Here is a 17260-nt window from a genome sequence, read left to right on the forward strand (position 1 = left end):
TTTTAAGTCCTTTGGAGTTTTATAGTGGATTTATATACTATCTCCATATAAATGCTTATTTTCTTTTCACAGTCTATTGATGGCTTGCATGAAAAAGGGATGGTTGAAGATGTTCACTGTGGCTCCATGAAGAGTATGCGACCTCCCCACCCTGGAATGGGCCCACCTCAGAGTCCAATGGACCAGCATAGTCAAGGTTTATACATACTGTGCATGCTATATGATTTGGGGCCCCTTTGTTCCATGAAGAATCAGTAGTTCCATGTAACAGATTTCCAGTTACTTCGTTTCAGCTTTCTTTGGAAAGGCTGAAATGGTAGCACAAGGCAAGGTGAATAGCTGAATCCCCTTACTTTCTGGAATACCTATCAATCATGTAGCATAGCAAAGCTGTGGTTCAGGTCTGTGGCTGTGGAGCAAGTAATTGGGCTAAGTCTATTCCAGATTCCAGTTCAAATCTCTAAACTCCCCCCACTTAATTCTTCCCTATCTTATGTGGCTACAGTAAATATAAATGCATTAAAATATAATTTATTTTAATCCTGTGGTGAAGGAGCAATACGAGAGAACCACCCAAGCAATATCATTAATATCTGTAAGGTTTGGTCAAGATCTGATCAAAGTTCTTTCTAAAATTTTTTATTCTAGAAAATAGAAACTATTTTTACCACATTGCTGTATGCCTTCTTTGTGTCATTTAGCTTGCACCATAAGAGCTTGCATTCTGTAAGCAGCTCAATATGTTGGGCATTTAACTGATATTAATTAGTTTAGCAGACAAAGCTTTATATATTGCATAATTTATTATTTTACAACAACACCTGAGGAATCCAACTGAAATTAGCTTGCTATACCTCTATGTCACCTTTTTTTATTCTTATACAATTATCTTTGTGCAAAAAAATGGTGATGGCACTTGAAGATATTCTGACACGTGTTGTGCAAAGTCCCATCTGCTAACTTAGTATTTTTACCCCATTAGTGTACAGATCTAAGACAGAAAAAAGGTTTCTTAATAGCCTTTGAACTTATTGAATACTTTCAGTCTGATTTACCTTGGGATTGGAGTCCTATGAGTCCTGTTTCTAGGATTTTTATGGAATCCGGCAATGTAAAGAGTGAGCTTACTCATGCCCACGCTCATAGGGTGAGAACAGCGTGAGTTCTATGAGAATCCATGTTAAATCTAATCCTGACAAAAATTTCAGTTTTGTTTGGTACAGTGTTAGAAACCAAGACTTACTAAAAGGTTAACTGCTTTGTAGATTCTTGGATGTCTGATAGTTGAGCTTGTGTTGCAGGTGTGTACAATTTTCAACAATATGCATATCAAATAGAAATTGCACCTCATTAGTTCTAGGTCTGTATTTCGTATGACTTACTGTTGCGGGCTTCAAATTGAAGTGGATAAATCTATGCATTAATTAGTTAATCCTGTGATTTTTGGATGTTTGGTGAAAGGTAGCTGAAGAAGTTCACAACCCCAAGGAATGGATAACCCTGAATTTCTGCCATTAATTTGGAAGCATAAGCAGAATGGTTTGAGTTGGAAGGGACCTTTAAAAGTCATCTAGTCCAACATTCCTACAGTGAGCAGGGTCGTCGTCAATTAGATCGCATTGCTCAGAGCCCTGTCCAGCCTGACCCTGAATATTTCAGGGATAGGGTATCCAGCACCTCCCTGGGCAACCTTTTCCAGTGTTTCACCACACCCATTGTAAAAAAGTTTCTTTGATTGTATCTAGTCTGAATCTACCCTTCTTTAGTTTAAAACCATTACCTCTTGTCCTCTTGCTACAGGCCCTGTTAAAATGTCTGTTCCCATCTTCTGTGCAGCCCCCTAGGGGTATTTGAAAGTTACTCTAAGGTCTCCTCAGAGCCATTTCTTCTCCAGACTGGACAATCCCGACTGCCTCAGTCTTTCCTCCTAGGTTATTGTCATGGTTTGAGCATGTTTTGAGGGTGTTTTTGTTCAAGGTTTTTTTCCAGCCAGGTGGAGGAGGGGAGGCCGGGAGGAAGGAGAGACAGGACACCTGACCCAGGCTAGTCAATGAGGTATTCCATACCATAGCACGTGATGCCCAGAATGCATACTGGGAAAGAGAAAGCTGGAGGGGGGGAGCTCTAGAGGAAAATGGAGGAGGGAGCACGCGGTGCTTGGCCAGGCAGGGTGGAGTGAGTTATGGGTCGGTGGCTGGTGGGGTGTTGTATTCTTTTCACTTGCTGTTTGCTGTGTCATTATTATTTGTAGTAGTAAATGGCAGTAGGGGTTTTGTGTTATGCCTTAGCAATTAAACCGTTCTTATCTCAATCCGTGGGGGCTACATTTTTTGGATTCTCCTTCCTAACTCTCCGGGAGTTGGGGGACTTGGTTTAAACCACGACAGTTATGAATTCCATCCCTATGATGATCATTGTTGTGACCTTCCTCTGGACCTCGTCCAACAGGACCTTCCTGTGTTAGGGATCCCAGAGCTGGATGCAGTACTGCAGGTGGGGTCTCATGAGAGCAGAGTAGAGGGGAGAATCACATGCTGCTTTTGATGCAGCCCAGCATACAGCTGGATTTCTGGGCTGCAGGTGCACACTGCCAGCTCACGTCAGCTGATCCACCAATGCCCCAAGTCTTTCTCCACAGGGCTGCTCTGAATCCCTTCATCCCCCTGCCTGTGCTGGTTCTGGAGATTGCTCTAATCTCTTAAGCCTTTACAGGTCCCTCTGAATGGCATAAAGTCAGACTTGTCAAGCAAATTTACTACTCTTTTGTGGAGATCATAAGCCAAATTGATTTACGAAGGGAAAACAGTTGTACTTAGTGCAGTACAGTTTTTGTACAGTTGTCAGGAAAATGGATTCTGGCCCAGGTATGGGGATTCTCTATGCATCATTAAAGCTAGTAGTAGTAATGATAGACAGAACTTTATCCTATAGGCTTACAAAAGTTGCAGAGCTTGTTACTGACATTCAGTAACAGAAAGATAGCACTAAGTAAAATTAATGTGACCTATATTAAATATGTTAAGCTAGTTAAATGACATATTATAAAACTAACTGTAAATGGAAGATAATTATCCAACTGTTGATATTTATAGTTAGTCTTACAGGTTGCTGTTTTGGTTCAGTGCTGTTCAATATATCTGTTAGTGATCTGGGAAAAAGTGTAAAATCAGCATTGACAGAATTTACAGGTATCACAGGGGCCTAACAGTAAAGAGAGAAGTTGATGACAAAGGCTGATCAGGATGCGCTGTAGAATGCACTTATTTCTCTAGCATACATTTTTGCACAGCCAACAGTGCTGTATGTCTAGGAGCAAAGTATTTAATTACATAGTTGGTATGAGATGTATCACACAAAGCCAAAAGGCTGAAGAGAGTTCCGGTTATTCTGGCAGACTTAAATGTGCATTGCCATATATGCTGCTCACAAACACAAGATGGAATATACTACCTCCATAGAGAAGCAGGGGCATATTAATTGAGTTATATCACATTTTCTAATAGTGATAAGCTGAAGGCTATATCATAGTATTGTATTCCATTCTAGTATCTACAGTTCAGAAAGATGTTGAGAAATGTTTTAAGTTATCAGATGTTTGAAGCGTCTTTTGTATGAGGAAAGGCTGAGTGAGCTGCAACTGCTGCATAGCCTGAAAAAGAGAAGGATTGGAAATACCTGGTAGAACAGAGTGATGAAGAGGGATGCAGACTCTTTGCAGTGATTATCCGTGACAGAAGATGAGAGACAACTGGAAAAAACTGAAACATACTGAATTCCACTGGAAAATAAGAAAACATGCTTTTACGGTAAACATGGCTGAACAGTACAGAAGGTTGCTTAGAGAGGCTGTCTAGTTGACATCCATGGAGATAGTCAAAACCTCTGTTACTGAGCAGCCCAGGTATAGCTGACCCTATTGGAACAGGGACGTTGGCTAGATGATCTGGAGAAGTTCCTGCCAGTCTTAATGATTCTTTGAAATAGTGTGTTATTTCAAAGAGAAAGAAAAGAATGATTTGAAACTTGGAAGACTTCAGGTTTTTTTGTGTGGGTGGGGTTTTTTGTCTTTTTGTTTTTTCCTGGAGAATATTGAGCTCCATTTATTCTCTCTGAGAGAGAACTAAAAGTTTACTTGCTCACCCTGCACATTCCCAGGTGGTAGGAAGATGATTGTGAGGGTCTGGTTGGAGAAAATCCTAGTTTTTGGACCCTGTTTCAGTTTGTGATCCCAAGAGTGAAATTAAGATGCAAATGAGGTCAAGTACCATAATCAATCAATTGTTTTATTGACAGAAGACAATTACTATAAAAGGGAAATTGTTGTAATAAAGTGGATAGCGATAAGACAGATTGAAAAAAAAGGTAAAAAATGAAGCAAGGATTTGGGGTACAGAAGGAGAGAGAGGGTTGCCGGTGTGGATCCAGTGGTGTCCCAGGGATTCGTTGTCAGATGCGGTGGGAGTCCTTCAAGGTTCATTGTTGATATCGGAGCAGTGTCCCTCAAGAATGCGTAGTAGTTGTCTGAGGTTGGTGTCCTTGTGGAGGTGTCCTTCTGGAGTTGTCCCCTTGAAGGTACCCCTGGAGGTCTCCTGATGGAGTTGCCCTCATGGTGCACGGATGGTGTCCCTCAAGGTCTGGTAGTCATTGGTGGAGAGTGTCCTCACAGAGGTGTCCTCATGGAGTCATCTTTAAAGACACCCTGGCAGAGACTCCCTGGCTATGTGCCTCTTGGTGATTACCTTTTCCCCCTTTTATAATGAGTTGGGGGGAGTACCTCTGTTCTTCATGTCTTGTATTACAGGTTCCTGGTGGACCAGTTTCCCTGGTCTTGCAGCCAGCTCTTCAACTGCAGAGGTCTGCATCAATTCTTGGGATAATGGGCAATTCCTCACATCAGTCCTGGAGGTCTTAGCTCTTTCCTACATGTTTCTCAGGCAATGGACAGTGGAAGAGTCTTAACTCTTTCCACCCATCTCTGACACAAAAGATAGGTGGAATTCCATCTCAGCTTCTCATACCAGTGTTTGAGACAATGGACAGTGGAGTCTGATTTCAGATCAGTCTCTCGCAATGGTCCAATGAATTTTGGTACCTGCAAATTTAAATAAGGTGAATTCAGACTATAAAATACATACATCTTACTTCACAGAGAAATAACCTTTGGGACAAGGCTTACCCAAGTATCTGTGGTAGGATTCCTGTCACATGAAATTTAAGTCTACACTGTCTCTTTCTCTTATGTTCCATAGACCAAAGGGCAGAGATAATTTAGAGGAAAAGAGTCTTTAGTCTTATTTAGACAGTTTACATAGACTGTTGTAGCTGTAATGGTCTCTTATTGTCAGAAATCAGTGAACCTCTAAACAGGCCCCAAGATCTGAGAAGAACTGGTAAGGTAGAGGACAGGATAGTGCTTTTAATTCTTTGAGAATGGAGAGATGGATAGTTGTCATAAAATGCTGCTGTTCTCACTGCTTTGAGTACAACAGTTGTGATGATACATGCATAGGCAGTAGTCCTGTTGCAGTTTACAGATCAGTTGAAACTTATCACAAAATGAGATTTCATTAAAATGTCAAATGTTCCAATAGCAGTCTTTTTACTACTCTTTTTTAAAGAAGAAGGTCTTGCAAAACTGTGTCTCTAAGTACAAAAGCATGAATCTTTATAAAGCATGTGCTTATGAATGTGGATAATAAATTAGAAATAAATTGGTGGACTCCACATGCAGTTGTAGATATAATCTATGTAACTAAAACATGCAGCTGTGAATGAACAATCTTGAAATAAAGACCACTGAACTTGCAAAGAATGACTAGATACAGAATTTTGGAAGTAATGATTCTTGCAGTCTATATTAAGAAATAATAACTGACCCTTTATGAGATGAGATGACTTATTTTTATGAGCAAATTGGAAACATTTGTAAGCTAAATCTGCAAGAACTTTGCAATTTTGCTTATAAATGCCTGTTTGCTGTTTGAATTGTAGTTACTGTTCCAAGGTTTTTTGCATTTTTTAAACTAACAATAATTACTAAAGGTGTGCAACTTCATTTAGATTCTGTATTTTTTTTACCCTGGTGCTTAGTGAGATGCTACTTGTGTAGAAAGAATCTGTTACTAGCTCAGATTGTCAGATTTTTATTTCTGTCATACTGCAATAGGATTGTTTTCAGAAGTTTGACAATAATTTACAGGGAAAAATATTCTGAGTTTGTATCTTTCTCCTCAACAGTTACTCCTTCCCACATTTTTTGCCAAATTGGAGAAAGGGTAACATTCCTGACTATTTCTGGTGACCAATTTTCTTTTCTTGAACTTGTGCACAGTGAGGTCCCTCTTTAGTCTTAATATCTTTCTGTTAATGCTAATAGATTAAATGAAATATATTGCTTCAATCTCATATTTAGCTGTTTAAATAGTAATCTTTTTCTTAACTGAATTAATCATGTTAGAAACTGTCGTCAGTCTCTCTGAATGAACTGTTCCGATAAACCCAGTACTGATATTCAGGTGTGACATTTACTCTTAAGTTGTTAGACTTTTAAATAGAGAGATCCAGAAGATGAGAATTATGTTTAGATTTTTTGAGAGGAATGGGAGAAATTGAAAAGACAACTCAAGTATTTTTGTAAAATAAAATACTTATAATTGAAATCATAAAAAGATATAAATGAGATAAAACAATTTCTGCATTTTTCTGGAATTTTGAAAAAATTAAATGCAGTTACTGTACATAGCAGTGAAATACAGACCAGTTTAAAAAGCTTGAGTGTCTTTGCTTGCTATTGCAAGTGAAACTGTAAGTGCAGCAGGGATTTAAGGTTCTTGGACTTGATCTGTATATATTTTTAATTACAGTGTTTGTTAATGCAGTGTTTGTTGAACATCTTATGAAGATACAGCAATTAAGTTTAACTTACAGAATTCAGTAAGTTACGGCTACTTCATAAACAATATTCATGGTCCCTGCAGTTCTTAAGTTACCTGCACTTCCTTTTCTGATTTTCTTTACCCTTTTAAAAATGAGAAAAGATCTGTCACCTTATCCATTTGTCTACAGCATAAGACCTCTCAACAGTTTATTTCTACAGTCTTAGTTTTAAATGATGTGCATGCTTGGCCTTTGTCTTTGTTGAGACTTTTAGAAGAATTTGAGTTAATCCTGGCTGAACTACTGACAAGGAAATGTTATATTTTGCTTACCTGAAGAAAGTTTGTAGCCTTGGTCCAATCTAAATTTATTTTCCACTGTGTTCTAAGACATGGTGCTTCTTTACTGTGTACTGTGGGCATGTATTTGATTCTTTATGTTTTTTTAAAAACTAACTGATGATTGAAGTGATAGTTAACATAAATGAGTTACTCAACTAAATTTCGTCAATCCTGTCTATATCTTCCTAATCCAGTCACATTTTTGAGTAAATTTATGCGCTTTCTATCAGCTTAAGCAGGAAGATTTGCTGGCAGTCTTCACTTGCAGCCCAGAAAGCCAACTGTATGCTGGGCTGCATCAGAAGGAGTGCGACCAGCAGGTCGAGGGAGGTGGTTCTCCCCTTCTCTTGTTAGACTCCACCTGCAGGTACTGCTTCCAGCTCTGGGGCTCCAACACAAGAGGGACATGGACGTGTTGGAGTGAGTCCAGAGGAGACCATGAAGATGATCAGAGGGCTGGAGCACCTCTCCTATGAGGACAGGCTGAGAGAGTTGGGTATGTTCTGCCTGGAGAAGTGAAGGCTCTGGGGAGACCTTGGAGCAGCCTTCCAGTACCTAAAGGGGGCCTAGAAGAAATCTGGAGAGGGACTTCTTAGAAGGGCCTGTGTTGTTAGGACAAAGGGGAATGGTTTTAAACTGATAGAGGGGAGATTTAGATGAGGGATATTAGGAAGAAGTTCTTTACAATGGGGGTGGTGAGGCACTGGCACAGGTTGCTCAGAGAAGCTGTGGCTGCCCCACCACTAGCAGTGCTCAAGGCCGGGTTGGATGGAGCTTTGAGGAACCTGGTCTAGTGAAAGGCATCCCTGACCATGTCAGGGTATTGGAACTATGTGATCTTTAAAGGTTCCTTCCAACACAAACTGTTCTATGATTCTATGACAAGCATCCTCAGATAGTCATTATTTAAGTCTTGTCAAATTTTAGTGCGGAGTCAAGACCTCTGTTGAGTAAGCTGGTATTTGGACTGGTAAAACCTTGACTCTTTCCATCTATATATTATCAGGGTTTAGAATTCATATGTGTTCTCCTCTGTTTAATTACAGTATTAAAAGTGGTCAAAAAAAGAGTTCTCAATTTTTATTTCTCTGGTCCTTCAGCTTTAAAACAGATGAGGAAAATGTTCTTTGCTTCTGTTAACTAAAGTGAAATTAAAGGCAGTTGGATCAGAAAGTTCTTGTACAGTCTGCTCTCCAAAATTACTTGTGTTCGGTAAAGTGTTATAACTAGGATTTCTTCCAGAGTCAATACTGTAACGAATATACATTGTTTTGACATGTCATGATGTATTTCTGTCGAACAAGTTGATACCAAAATGGGATGAAAAGAGCATTGCTAATTATGCATACAGCTAAGAAAACACAGCTTTTTAATTGCTGAAAACTTGAGAAAGACTTCTGATATAGCATCTTCTATGACCTGTTGAAGGATTATGAAGACAGAATAAGGCTTTCCTCAGAAGTGCATAGCAAAAGCTCAAAAAATAATGGTTATGAGTTATGTAAGTGAAATTCTGATGGGACTTGAGGGAAAGAAAATTCACCATGAGAGTGATTAACAATCACCATTATTGGAGATTTTCTGAACTCACCTAGGTAAGACTAGAAAACTGATAACAGAATGGAGAAACTGGTAAAGCTTGTGAATTATCACAGCTAAGTGATGAGTTGGACTGTTTGGTCTTCCTTTCATGGGGCTGTTTGGTGTTTGCTACTCTGTATATATTTGAAAACTAAAAGTTATGTGTAGCAAGCACATAGAACTCTTCTCTTGCAAGTGTTCTTCAGCCTTACTATTTAGTGCTTTTGCCATCATCTGTTCTGGAGGTTAAAGGAAACAAAATAGTTTATGCAGAATAGAAAAACAAATTTCTTTGTGGAAAACCTAGGGGAAGAGATACTTAGCAATTCAACTATTAGAATAAGAATTAATGTGCTGGGTATTTAAAAATGTGCTGAATACTTCTTGTGGAAATTTATGTGTGCTATGGAAAAATGCATTTGAAGTGCTTCATAGCAAGATCACAGGATCACAGAATGGTTATGGTTGGAAAGGATCTTAAGATTGTTTAGTTCCAAACCCCCCAACCCTGAAGCAGGGACACCTCACCGTAGACTGTGTCACTCAAGGCTCCGTCCAACCTGGCCTTGAGCACTGCCAGGGATGGAGAATTCACAATTTCTTCTGGCAACCTGTTCCAGTGCCTCACCACCCTAACAGTAAAGAACTTCTTCCGTATATCTAACCTGAACTTCACCTGTTTAAGTTTTAACCCATTACCCCTTTTCGTATCGCTGCAGTCTCTAATGAAGAGCCCCTTTCTGTCATCCTTGTAGGCCCTATTCAGATACTGGAAAGCTGCTATGAGGTCTCCACACAGCCTTCTCTTCTCCAGGCTGAACAGCCCCAACTTTCTCAGCCTGTCTTCATATGGGAGGTGCTCCAGTCCCCTGATCATCCTCGTGGCCTCCTCTGGACTTGTTCTAACAGTTCCATGTCCTTTTTATGTTGAGGACTCCAGAACTGCACACATTACTCAAAGTGAGGTCTCACAAGAGCAGAGTAGAGGAGCAGGATCACCTCCTTTGACCTGCTGGTCACGCTTCTTTTGATGCAGCCCTGGATCTGGTTGGCTTTCTGGGCTGTGAGCGCCCACTGCAGCCAGCTCATGTTCATTTTCTCATTGACCAACACCCCCAAGTCCTTTTCTGCAGGGCTGCTCTAAATCTCTTCTCTGCCCAACCCGTAGCTGTGCCTGGGATTGCTCCAACCCAGGTGTAGGACCTTGCACTTGGCATGGTTGAACTTCATGAGGCTGGCACTGACTTGCCTCTCAAGCGTGTCAAGGTCCCTCTGGATGGCATTCCTTCCCTCCAGCTTATCAGCTGAACCATGTAACTTCATGTCACTGGCAAACTTGCTGAGAGCGCACTCACAGAATCATAGAATGGTTGGAAAAAAGTGGGAGCATTTCCCACTTCTTTGGGCAACCTGTACCAGTACTTCACCAGTCTCATAATAAAGAATTTCCGTTATAAAAGACTTTCTCAACACTGTGTTTATAAGTGAATGGAATTCTTCCTGATTCAAAATACAGTGGACCTAAATAACTTTTTCTGGTTCCCCAGTGTAAAACTGTTATGGTAAGTCCTTCATCCATATACTGTTTTAAATATTGTTCCTTAAAGCACCATCAACCTTCAAAGTTCTATCTTTAGGTAAGGCATAATGGATTTTCCAAAGGGTACCTTTGAAAATGACCTGCAGCTTAGCTATTGTCAGTGTTGCCGACAAAGATTTTGAGCAGGATTGGTCCAGCACTGACACCTGAGGGACACCACTCGTTACTGGTCTCCAGCTGGACATTGAACCGTTGACCACAACTCTTTGCATGCGGCCATCCAGCCAATTCTTTACCCACAGAGTTGTCCATTCATTAAATTGATGTCTCTCCAATTTAGAGGCAAGGTTTTCATGTCAAATGTTTTGCACAAGTCCAGGTTGATGACATCAACTGCTCTACCTCTGTTCATCGGTTCCATAGCACCATCATAGAAAGACACCAGATTGTTCATGCAGAATTTCCCCTTAGTGAAGCCATGCTGGCTGTCACCAAGCACCTTGTTGTTTTTCATGTGCCTTAGCATGCCTTCCAGGAGAATCTGCTCCAAGGTCTTGGCCAGGCAGAGAGGTGAGGCTGACTGGTCTGTAATTCCCTGGATCATCCGTTTTCCCCTTCTTGAAAATGGGGGTTATATTTCCCTTTTTCCACTCACTGGGAATTTCACCTGACTACCATGATTTTTCAAATACGATGGACAGGGGTCTAGCAACTTCTTTCACCATCTTCTTCAGGACCCATGGACTTGCGCATGTTCAGATTCTTAAGATGGTCTCGAACCACATTGTCTCTTATAGTGGGCCGAAGGTCTTCATTCTCACAGTCGCTCTGTCTGCCTTCCAGGCCTTGGGTGGTGTGGTCAGAGCATTTGCCAGTGAAGACTGAGGCAAAGAAGTCACTGAGAGCCTAAGCCTTCTCCATAATCCAGGGTAGCCAGTTCTCCTGGTAGCTTCCGGAGAGGGCCCACATTATCCCTAGTCTGTCTTTTGTTAGCAACATACCTATAGAAGCCCTTCCTGTATATGTCTGACATCCCTGGCCAGACTCAATTCTAACTGGGCCTTAGCTTTCCTAATCTGATCCCTAACTTCCTCGACAGCATCCCTGTATTCTTCCCAGGCTGCCTGTCCTCACTTCAACTTTCTATAAGCTGCTTTTTTTCCTTTTTAAGTTTTTGCAGCCTGTTTGCATATTTCAGGAAGGTCTTTGCCCTGTATTGAACGTTGTTATGGATTGTGTCTTTTTTTTCTTGTATGGCATATGCAGGTTAAATTCAAGTTTTATGAGTCTTCATGTGTCCTTATTCAGAGGCCATGTGTGCTTACCTGTATTAGAGCGTGTGTAATAACATAGAAAAAAGTAAGTGGTATAGAAACTTCATTAAGACAGGTTTGTGGCTCTGTGTATTGTTACACTGCTAAGTCTGCTAAAAGTTTTCAAACTCTAAAAGCAAAATTTCCATATAGCTTCATAAAATTAATGCCACATTTTAGAGCCTTTTCAAGAATTTTGGAAGGCTTTCATTCTTTTCCAAAATATTTTATTGGAGTTCTGGTTTTCAGTATTACTCTTGTCAAGCTTACTTTTCTATTAAGAGTCCCAATGCATAGGACTTTGAGAGAGAGATAAAGTATCTCAAAAAAGGCCTGCTTCAAAAAGTCCTCTGTTCAAAACAGCCACAGATGTGCAGTTGGAATTGTCAGGACTGAAAACAAGTGCTTAGTGTATTACAATACAGTTTTGGATTTTTATAGTCTAGATGAATTTCAAGATCCTGGGTCTGAAATTTATGAGTTATTTAAGAAGATACAACTTGAGGGGGGAAACTTCTTGCCTTTTCTTTAAAAGCCAGTTTTGAAAACAATGTAATTTGAAGTAGATGCCATTTAAAGTAAATTCTGAGACGTAGAAATGTATTAGTAAATGAGTAAATATTGCAATAAACCCCATTTTATGGTACAAAACAATAATGCAGTTTATATTTTGGTTTTCATTATTGCAAAATGGTTTTTCCTTTAAAGCAGTGTGCAGCATGGATTTGTAGCTTCCCTTCTTAAAAAAAAAGAGGTAAAAGTAAGTTAGTGGAAAAAGGTGAAAAAACTTACCCTTATCTATGATAGCTTTTATCACTAAAAAGGGATGTATAAACAGTTTTTATATTGACTTAGAAAATAACTTCAGTAATTTCAAGTTTTTAAGGTCTTTTTCATCCTTTGCATTGACCTACTCATCTGTCTTTCCTACTGTTCTCTTGGTTTGCTTTTCTTTTTTCTTATTAGTCTTCTTTTCCTGTCTTCTTCTTTAGATAACTCAGTCTGTTGCTGTCTTGTCTTACCTAGTCTCTTCCCATCTCAAAACCATTTTTGCGCTATTGTACTTTTACCTTATTTTCCTCTTCCAGAAGAATTGAAGTCCTCTCTTCTTTGTCCTTTATCTCAGACATTTACAACCTTTGTTGTACAAGATTTTAGTCCCCAGACCTCAGCATTGATGGAATTCCAATTCTTTCACACTCTCATCTAAGTTATAGTAACCTAGAGGTGCTGTCATCAGAAAAGTTGAGACTACTTTTGGGTTTTGCCTGTGTTGCCCTTAAGGGTCAATAAGAAGAGTGAAGCAAAAGAGAGGGCAAAATTTCTGTGATCTGGACTGTGTGATTTAGTTTCATGCTAAAGTGTCAGGAAGAGTGGAGAAAGAATAAATTTGGTGTCAGAACCATGAACTTTGGTGTTCAGTGATCCATGGCTTACTAAAGAATATGCAAGACAGAAGATTCCTTGATTCATGGGTTTTTTTTTGTTGGTTTATATTTACTTTTTTTTTTTCTAATTCTTCGGGCTTTTCAAATTGGTAAGCATTTTTTGTGTTCCGCAGTACCAGAGTACTTTAAATGGATAAATAATTGTCTTTTTCACTCTTCATGGGACCTCTCTACAATCTGTCGCATATTACCTGAAGGATTGCTCTTTATTTTTTTTCTCTAACAAGCTACATACACTTGGTATTCTCACCAAAAATCTATGCCATCTCGTTTCATGGATGCCTCCTGAAGCTCAAGGAAATAAGTATTAATGTAATTACAACTTAAACTGCATTCACAAGTGCTATAATAAGATACAAGCACTATTTGCTTCAGAACTGTGCTTGCTTTCCTAGAACTTTATAGAGTAGCAGTTTTCAGCAGCTTCTTCAGAAGGTGATTTTTGTGCTTGCAGTTGATGTTCCAAGTTCTTGAGCACTGAGATGGTAAAAGGTATTGAACATTCTTTGTCTGGCTCAAACCTTTATTCTGTATAAATTAAAGAGCAGTTACATAGAAATTGTTTCTGCTCTGTATGTTGGCAAGTTTTGGCAAAAAGGGTCTGTGTCAGTGAAGGGTATTACTTGATGTGTGTGCATCAAAATAAATTCACAATAATATGGTGTAGAACAGGCAGACATAACAGCATGTGTTCCTCAAGGAAGTATTTATCTAGCATTGTAGTGAAGCAGTACCACATCCTCATGCTTCTGTATTGTATTTTATGTTTTAGTTTGTCTTACTCCAAATGTAAAGGTAATTGTTATTTTTAGAAATTATTGTGTGATATAGCTCTTCTTAAAGAATAGCTCATGAGGCTATGTTGGTAGCCCAGGAAATGTCAGATTGTACTTTTGTTCTTACAGAAAGTAATACTAGTATTAGTATGTCAGCTATCCTTTACCTGAGAAAGACATTGTATACTGAATGTACTTTTAAACAAATATGATGGAATTTAGATTTGATTAACCTGAGAGGTAAGTTTGTGATTCTCTTACCTGTTCCAGGTTACATGTCTCCACACCCTTCTCCGCTAGGAGCACCAGAGCATGTGTCCAGTCCGATGTCTGGAGGAGGTCCAACTCCACCCCAGATGACTCCCAGCCAGCAAGGACCCATTATGCCAGGAGACCCGCAAGCTATGAGTCAGCCTAACAGAGGTCCTTCACCTTTCAGCCCTGTACAGCTGCATCAGCTGCGGGCTCAGATTCTAGCGTACAAAATGCTAGCTAGAGGTCAGCCTTTACCAGAAAACCTTCAGCTTGCTGTTCAGGGCAAGAGGACACTCCCTGGCATCCAACAGCAGCAGCCTCCTAATGCCTTCAACAGACAGTCTGGTAAGTGAATCTAGGCCTTGTGTCATTGCACAGGTAATTATTGAAGTTTTGCTTGTGGAAAATGAAGAAAGGGGTGCTGTGCAGTGCTGTAATTTGGGATTATATTCAGATGTATTAAGTGAACTTTGGTTTTAAGCTTGAGCAAGTACGTAAGACACATCTGTTATTAATAGGATATTGTAAAAACTGAAATAAAAGTGATTTCACTATGGAATGCTGTGTCTATCCTGATTACACTTTTCGTTTTTTGAATGTCAGTTATACTGATCACAGTTTTACTGTTTTTCACAGAATGAATTTTCAGCCTCTGGTCACTATGCAAAAGTGTAGATAAGAAAACAGGGAGCACACTGACAGATTATTTAGGTTGTGAAAATAAACCATGTATGGTGTGCTTTCAAGTGAAAAACATAAGGAAAGAAAAGGGTTTCACTTTTTTCTCCTAATGATAGTAGAATTACAGTGCAAGCATGCTTTGGTCCTAAGAAAAGGACCAAAACCATTAAATGCCCTGCATCTATTTGTTTGTGAACACCTCTACTGCTGAGTTTGCATTAGAAATGGAGGGTTAAGATGATACTATTTTCTTTTAGTAATGATCTTAATTTCACTGGTCACCTAATTTCTGTGGGTATGGTTTTGCTACTGAGTAAGGTTTCTTAGGAGACAGATAAGAGAGCCTTGTGTGACATGGTTTAGTGTGAGATGTTCCTGCTCATGGCAGGGGGGTTGGAACTAAATGATCTTAAGGTCCTTTCCAACCCTAACTATGATTCTATGATTAATATGCTTCATTACGTATATTTTTTCACAATAAAATCTACGTAAATTAGTGTTTAATGAAGAAAAATACTACTTGCCTGAATACACTAGCATGCTGGAAAAGAATGTTTTTTGAATATGTCAAAATGCTTTGTGTATTAGTAAGTTTATTTTCTCTGTCCAATTGCAGGTATTGGGTTACATACAATGAGTGGTACTGCAACTGGACCAGGCCCTGCTCCAGGGATGCCTGGACATACAGCTGCCATTACCCCTAAACCTTGGACTGAAGGTACAGCAGCGTATAATGCTAATTTTACTTAATTTGTACAGGGATATGGTTAAACAGTGTAGGAGAGGTTGGGGAAAAGATGCAGGGTTTAAAAAAAAAAAGAAGGTAAAATTGCATGCAGAAAAATAGTGTAACCTTTACCATGACTATGACTTGAATTAAGGCAAATCTAGCCATTTATTAATCCATCAATTACTTGACCACAAAAAATTACTGCAATTGTTAAGCAGCCTGAACATGAAGCACCTTTTTTTTTTTATCAGAAAGAGGTATGTAAGCTGCCTGAGAGGCACCCATAAAATCTACTTAATATATTATATTCTGACCATATTAATTAGATTGCTTTGAAAATTCGGTGTAGTATCTGAGCTCTAATGAAGAATGTAGTGTTTTCCCCCTACATAATAATCAGGTTTTGAACCAAATCATTCAGATCTGGGTTTACAGGCTGTAAAATTACAGTATCCCAGGCTTACAAATAATGTAGGCTTCTCATACTGTAGAAATGTTACGTTGTTGCTTGTGAATAAATCTGGGGACAGTGATGACTCTATGATAGGTGCTGTCATAAAAAATTAGTTAGCTTCTTAGGGCAACATGAAACGAAAATGAAATACTAATATGTAATCAGATGTAGAATTGCTTTTCTTGGAATACTCCAAAAGAATACTTAAAATTTGAGTAGGATAATAAACAGGGAGGAAAGTGTTTCTTGAGAGGTTGTATGTCTGAGTTTACTAGGCACCGTGCCTTCTAGCTCAAATGCTGCTACTAAAAAATGCTGGCAGAGATGAAGAATTGCTGGATGGATAGCTTTTATCTAAATAATCCAGGACATAATCATAACAATCTGTCCTGTTTAACTATAAGCTGCTTATTGTTTGTCCTTTTTCACTGCTGTTTATTTAATAAGAAGAAAGCTGTCTGCCCTTGCTGTGTCTGTTTGAAAGTTTTATTTAATGCATTTTTTAAAGTTGTGCTTATTCCTTTAAATTTATTTTTCATTCATTACATAGCTGTTTATGGTAGTATATGTTTTACAGTTTGATTTGCATTGAACTGAAAACTGAGGCAGCACAGAGGCATTTGGCGGGCTTGCTTTCTTCCCTTATTTTAATAAGCTGAACATCAGTGTTGCTAAGTACAAGTTCTGCAGCTTGTGTTCAAGTTCCTTTTCTTGAGTTTGGTGCAGATGTGTGAATGACATGGTGATCTCTGAAGGAATCTTTTTATGTAGCTTTCAGGATATTGGATTTCAATTAAGGCTGATTACAGGATTGCAGGTGTACTTTGCAGTTAAATTCATGTAATTCCTCAGAAAATTAAGTGACATCTTCATTGTTGCATATCTGTTGTCAGTGGCAATTTGTGAACATCTGAATGCATGTGTGACGTGTTGTCATAATGGCATACTGAAATCTGTGACCCTTAGTGTTTGTAAATGGCAGGTATAATTTTCGTGTTACCTGAGGTGTTAAATTTCAAGATGGGTACCTGAACACGTGATGATATTCAAAGCCAGGCTGGACAGAGCCTTGGGTGACATGGCCTAGTGTGAGGTGTCCCTGCCTATGGCAGGGGATTGGAACTTGACGATCAACTGAGGTGATCCTGCCCCTCTACTCTGCTCTCATGAGATCTCACTTGGAGTATTGTGTGCAGTTCTGGTGTCCTTAACATAAAAAAGACATGGTACTGTTGGAACAAGTCCAGAGGAGGCCCACAAGGATG

General features: G+C 39.3%; 1 protein-coding gene across 3 annotated transcripts in view; it reads left to right on the forward strand.

Annotated features, from left to right (window-relative positions):
* The window catches only part of SMARCA2 (SWI/SNF related BAF chromatin remodeling complex subunit ATPase 2), a 115103-nt gene that overhangs the window by 17661 nt on the left and 80182 nt on the right, over positions 1-17260 (forward strand). For all 3 annotated transcript variants that reach the window (XM_031054295.2, XM_005155011.3, XM_031054296.2), the window contains 3 exons: positions 73-196; positions 14146-14475; positions 15428-15529. In XM_031054295.2, the coding sequence (XP_030910155.1) occupies positions 73-196; positions 14146-14475; positions 15428-15529 (556 nt within the window). The remainder of the gene's footprint in view (positions 1-72; positions 197-14145; positions 14476-15427; positions 15530-17260) is intronic.

The sequence above is a fragment of the Melopsittacus undulatus genome, chromosome Z (assembly GCF_012275295.1).
Source record: "Melopsittacus undulatus isolate bMelUnd1 chromosome Z, bMelUnd1.mat.Z, whole genome shotgun sequence".
Taxonomy (NCBI): domain Eukaryota; kingdom Metazoa; phylum Chordata; class Aves; order Psittaciformes; family Psittaculidae; genus Melopsittacus; species Melopsittacus undulatus.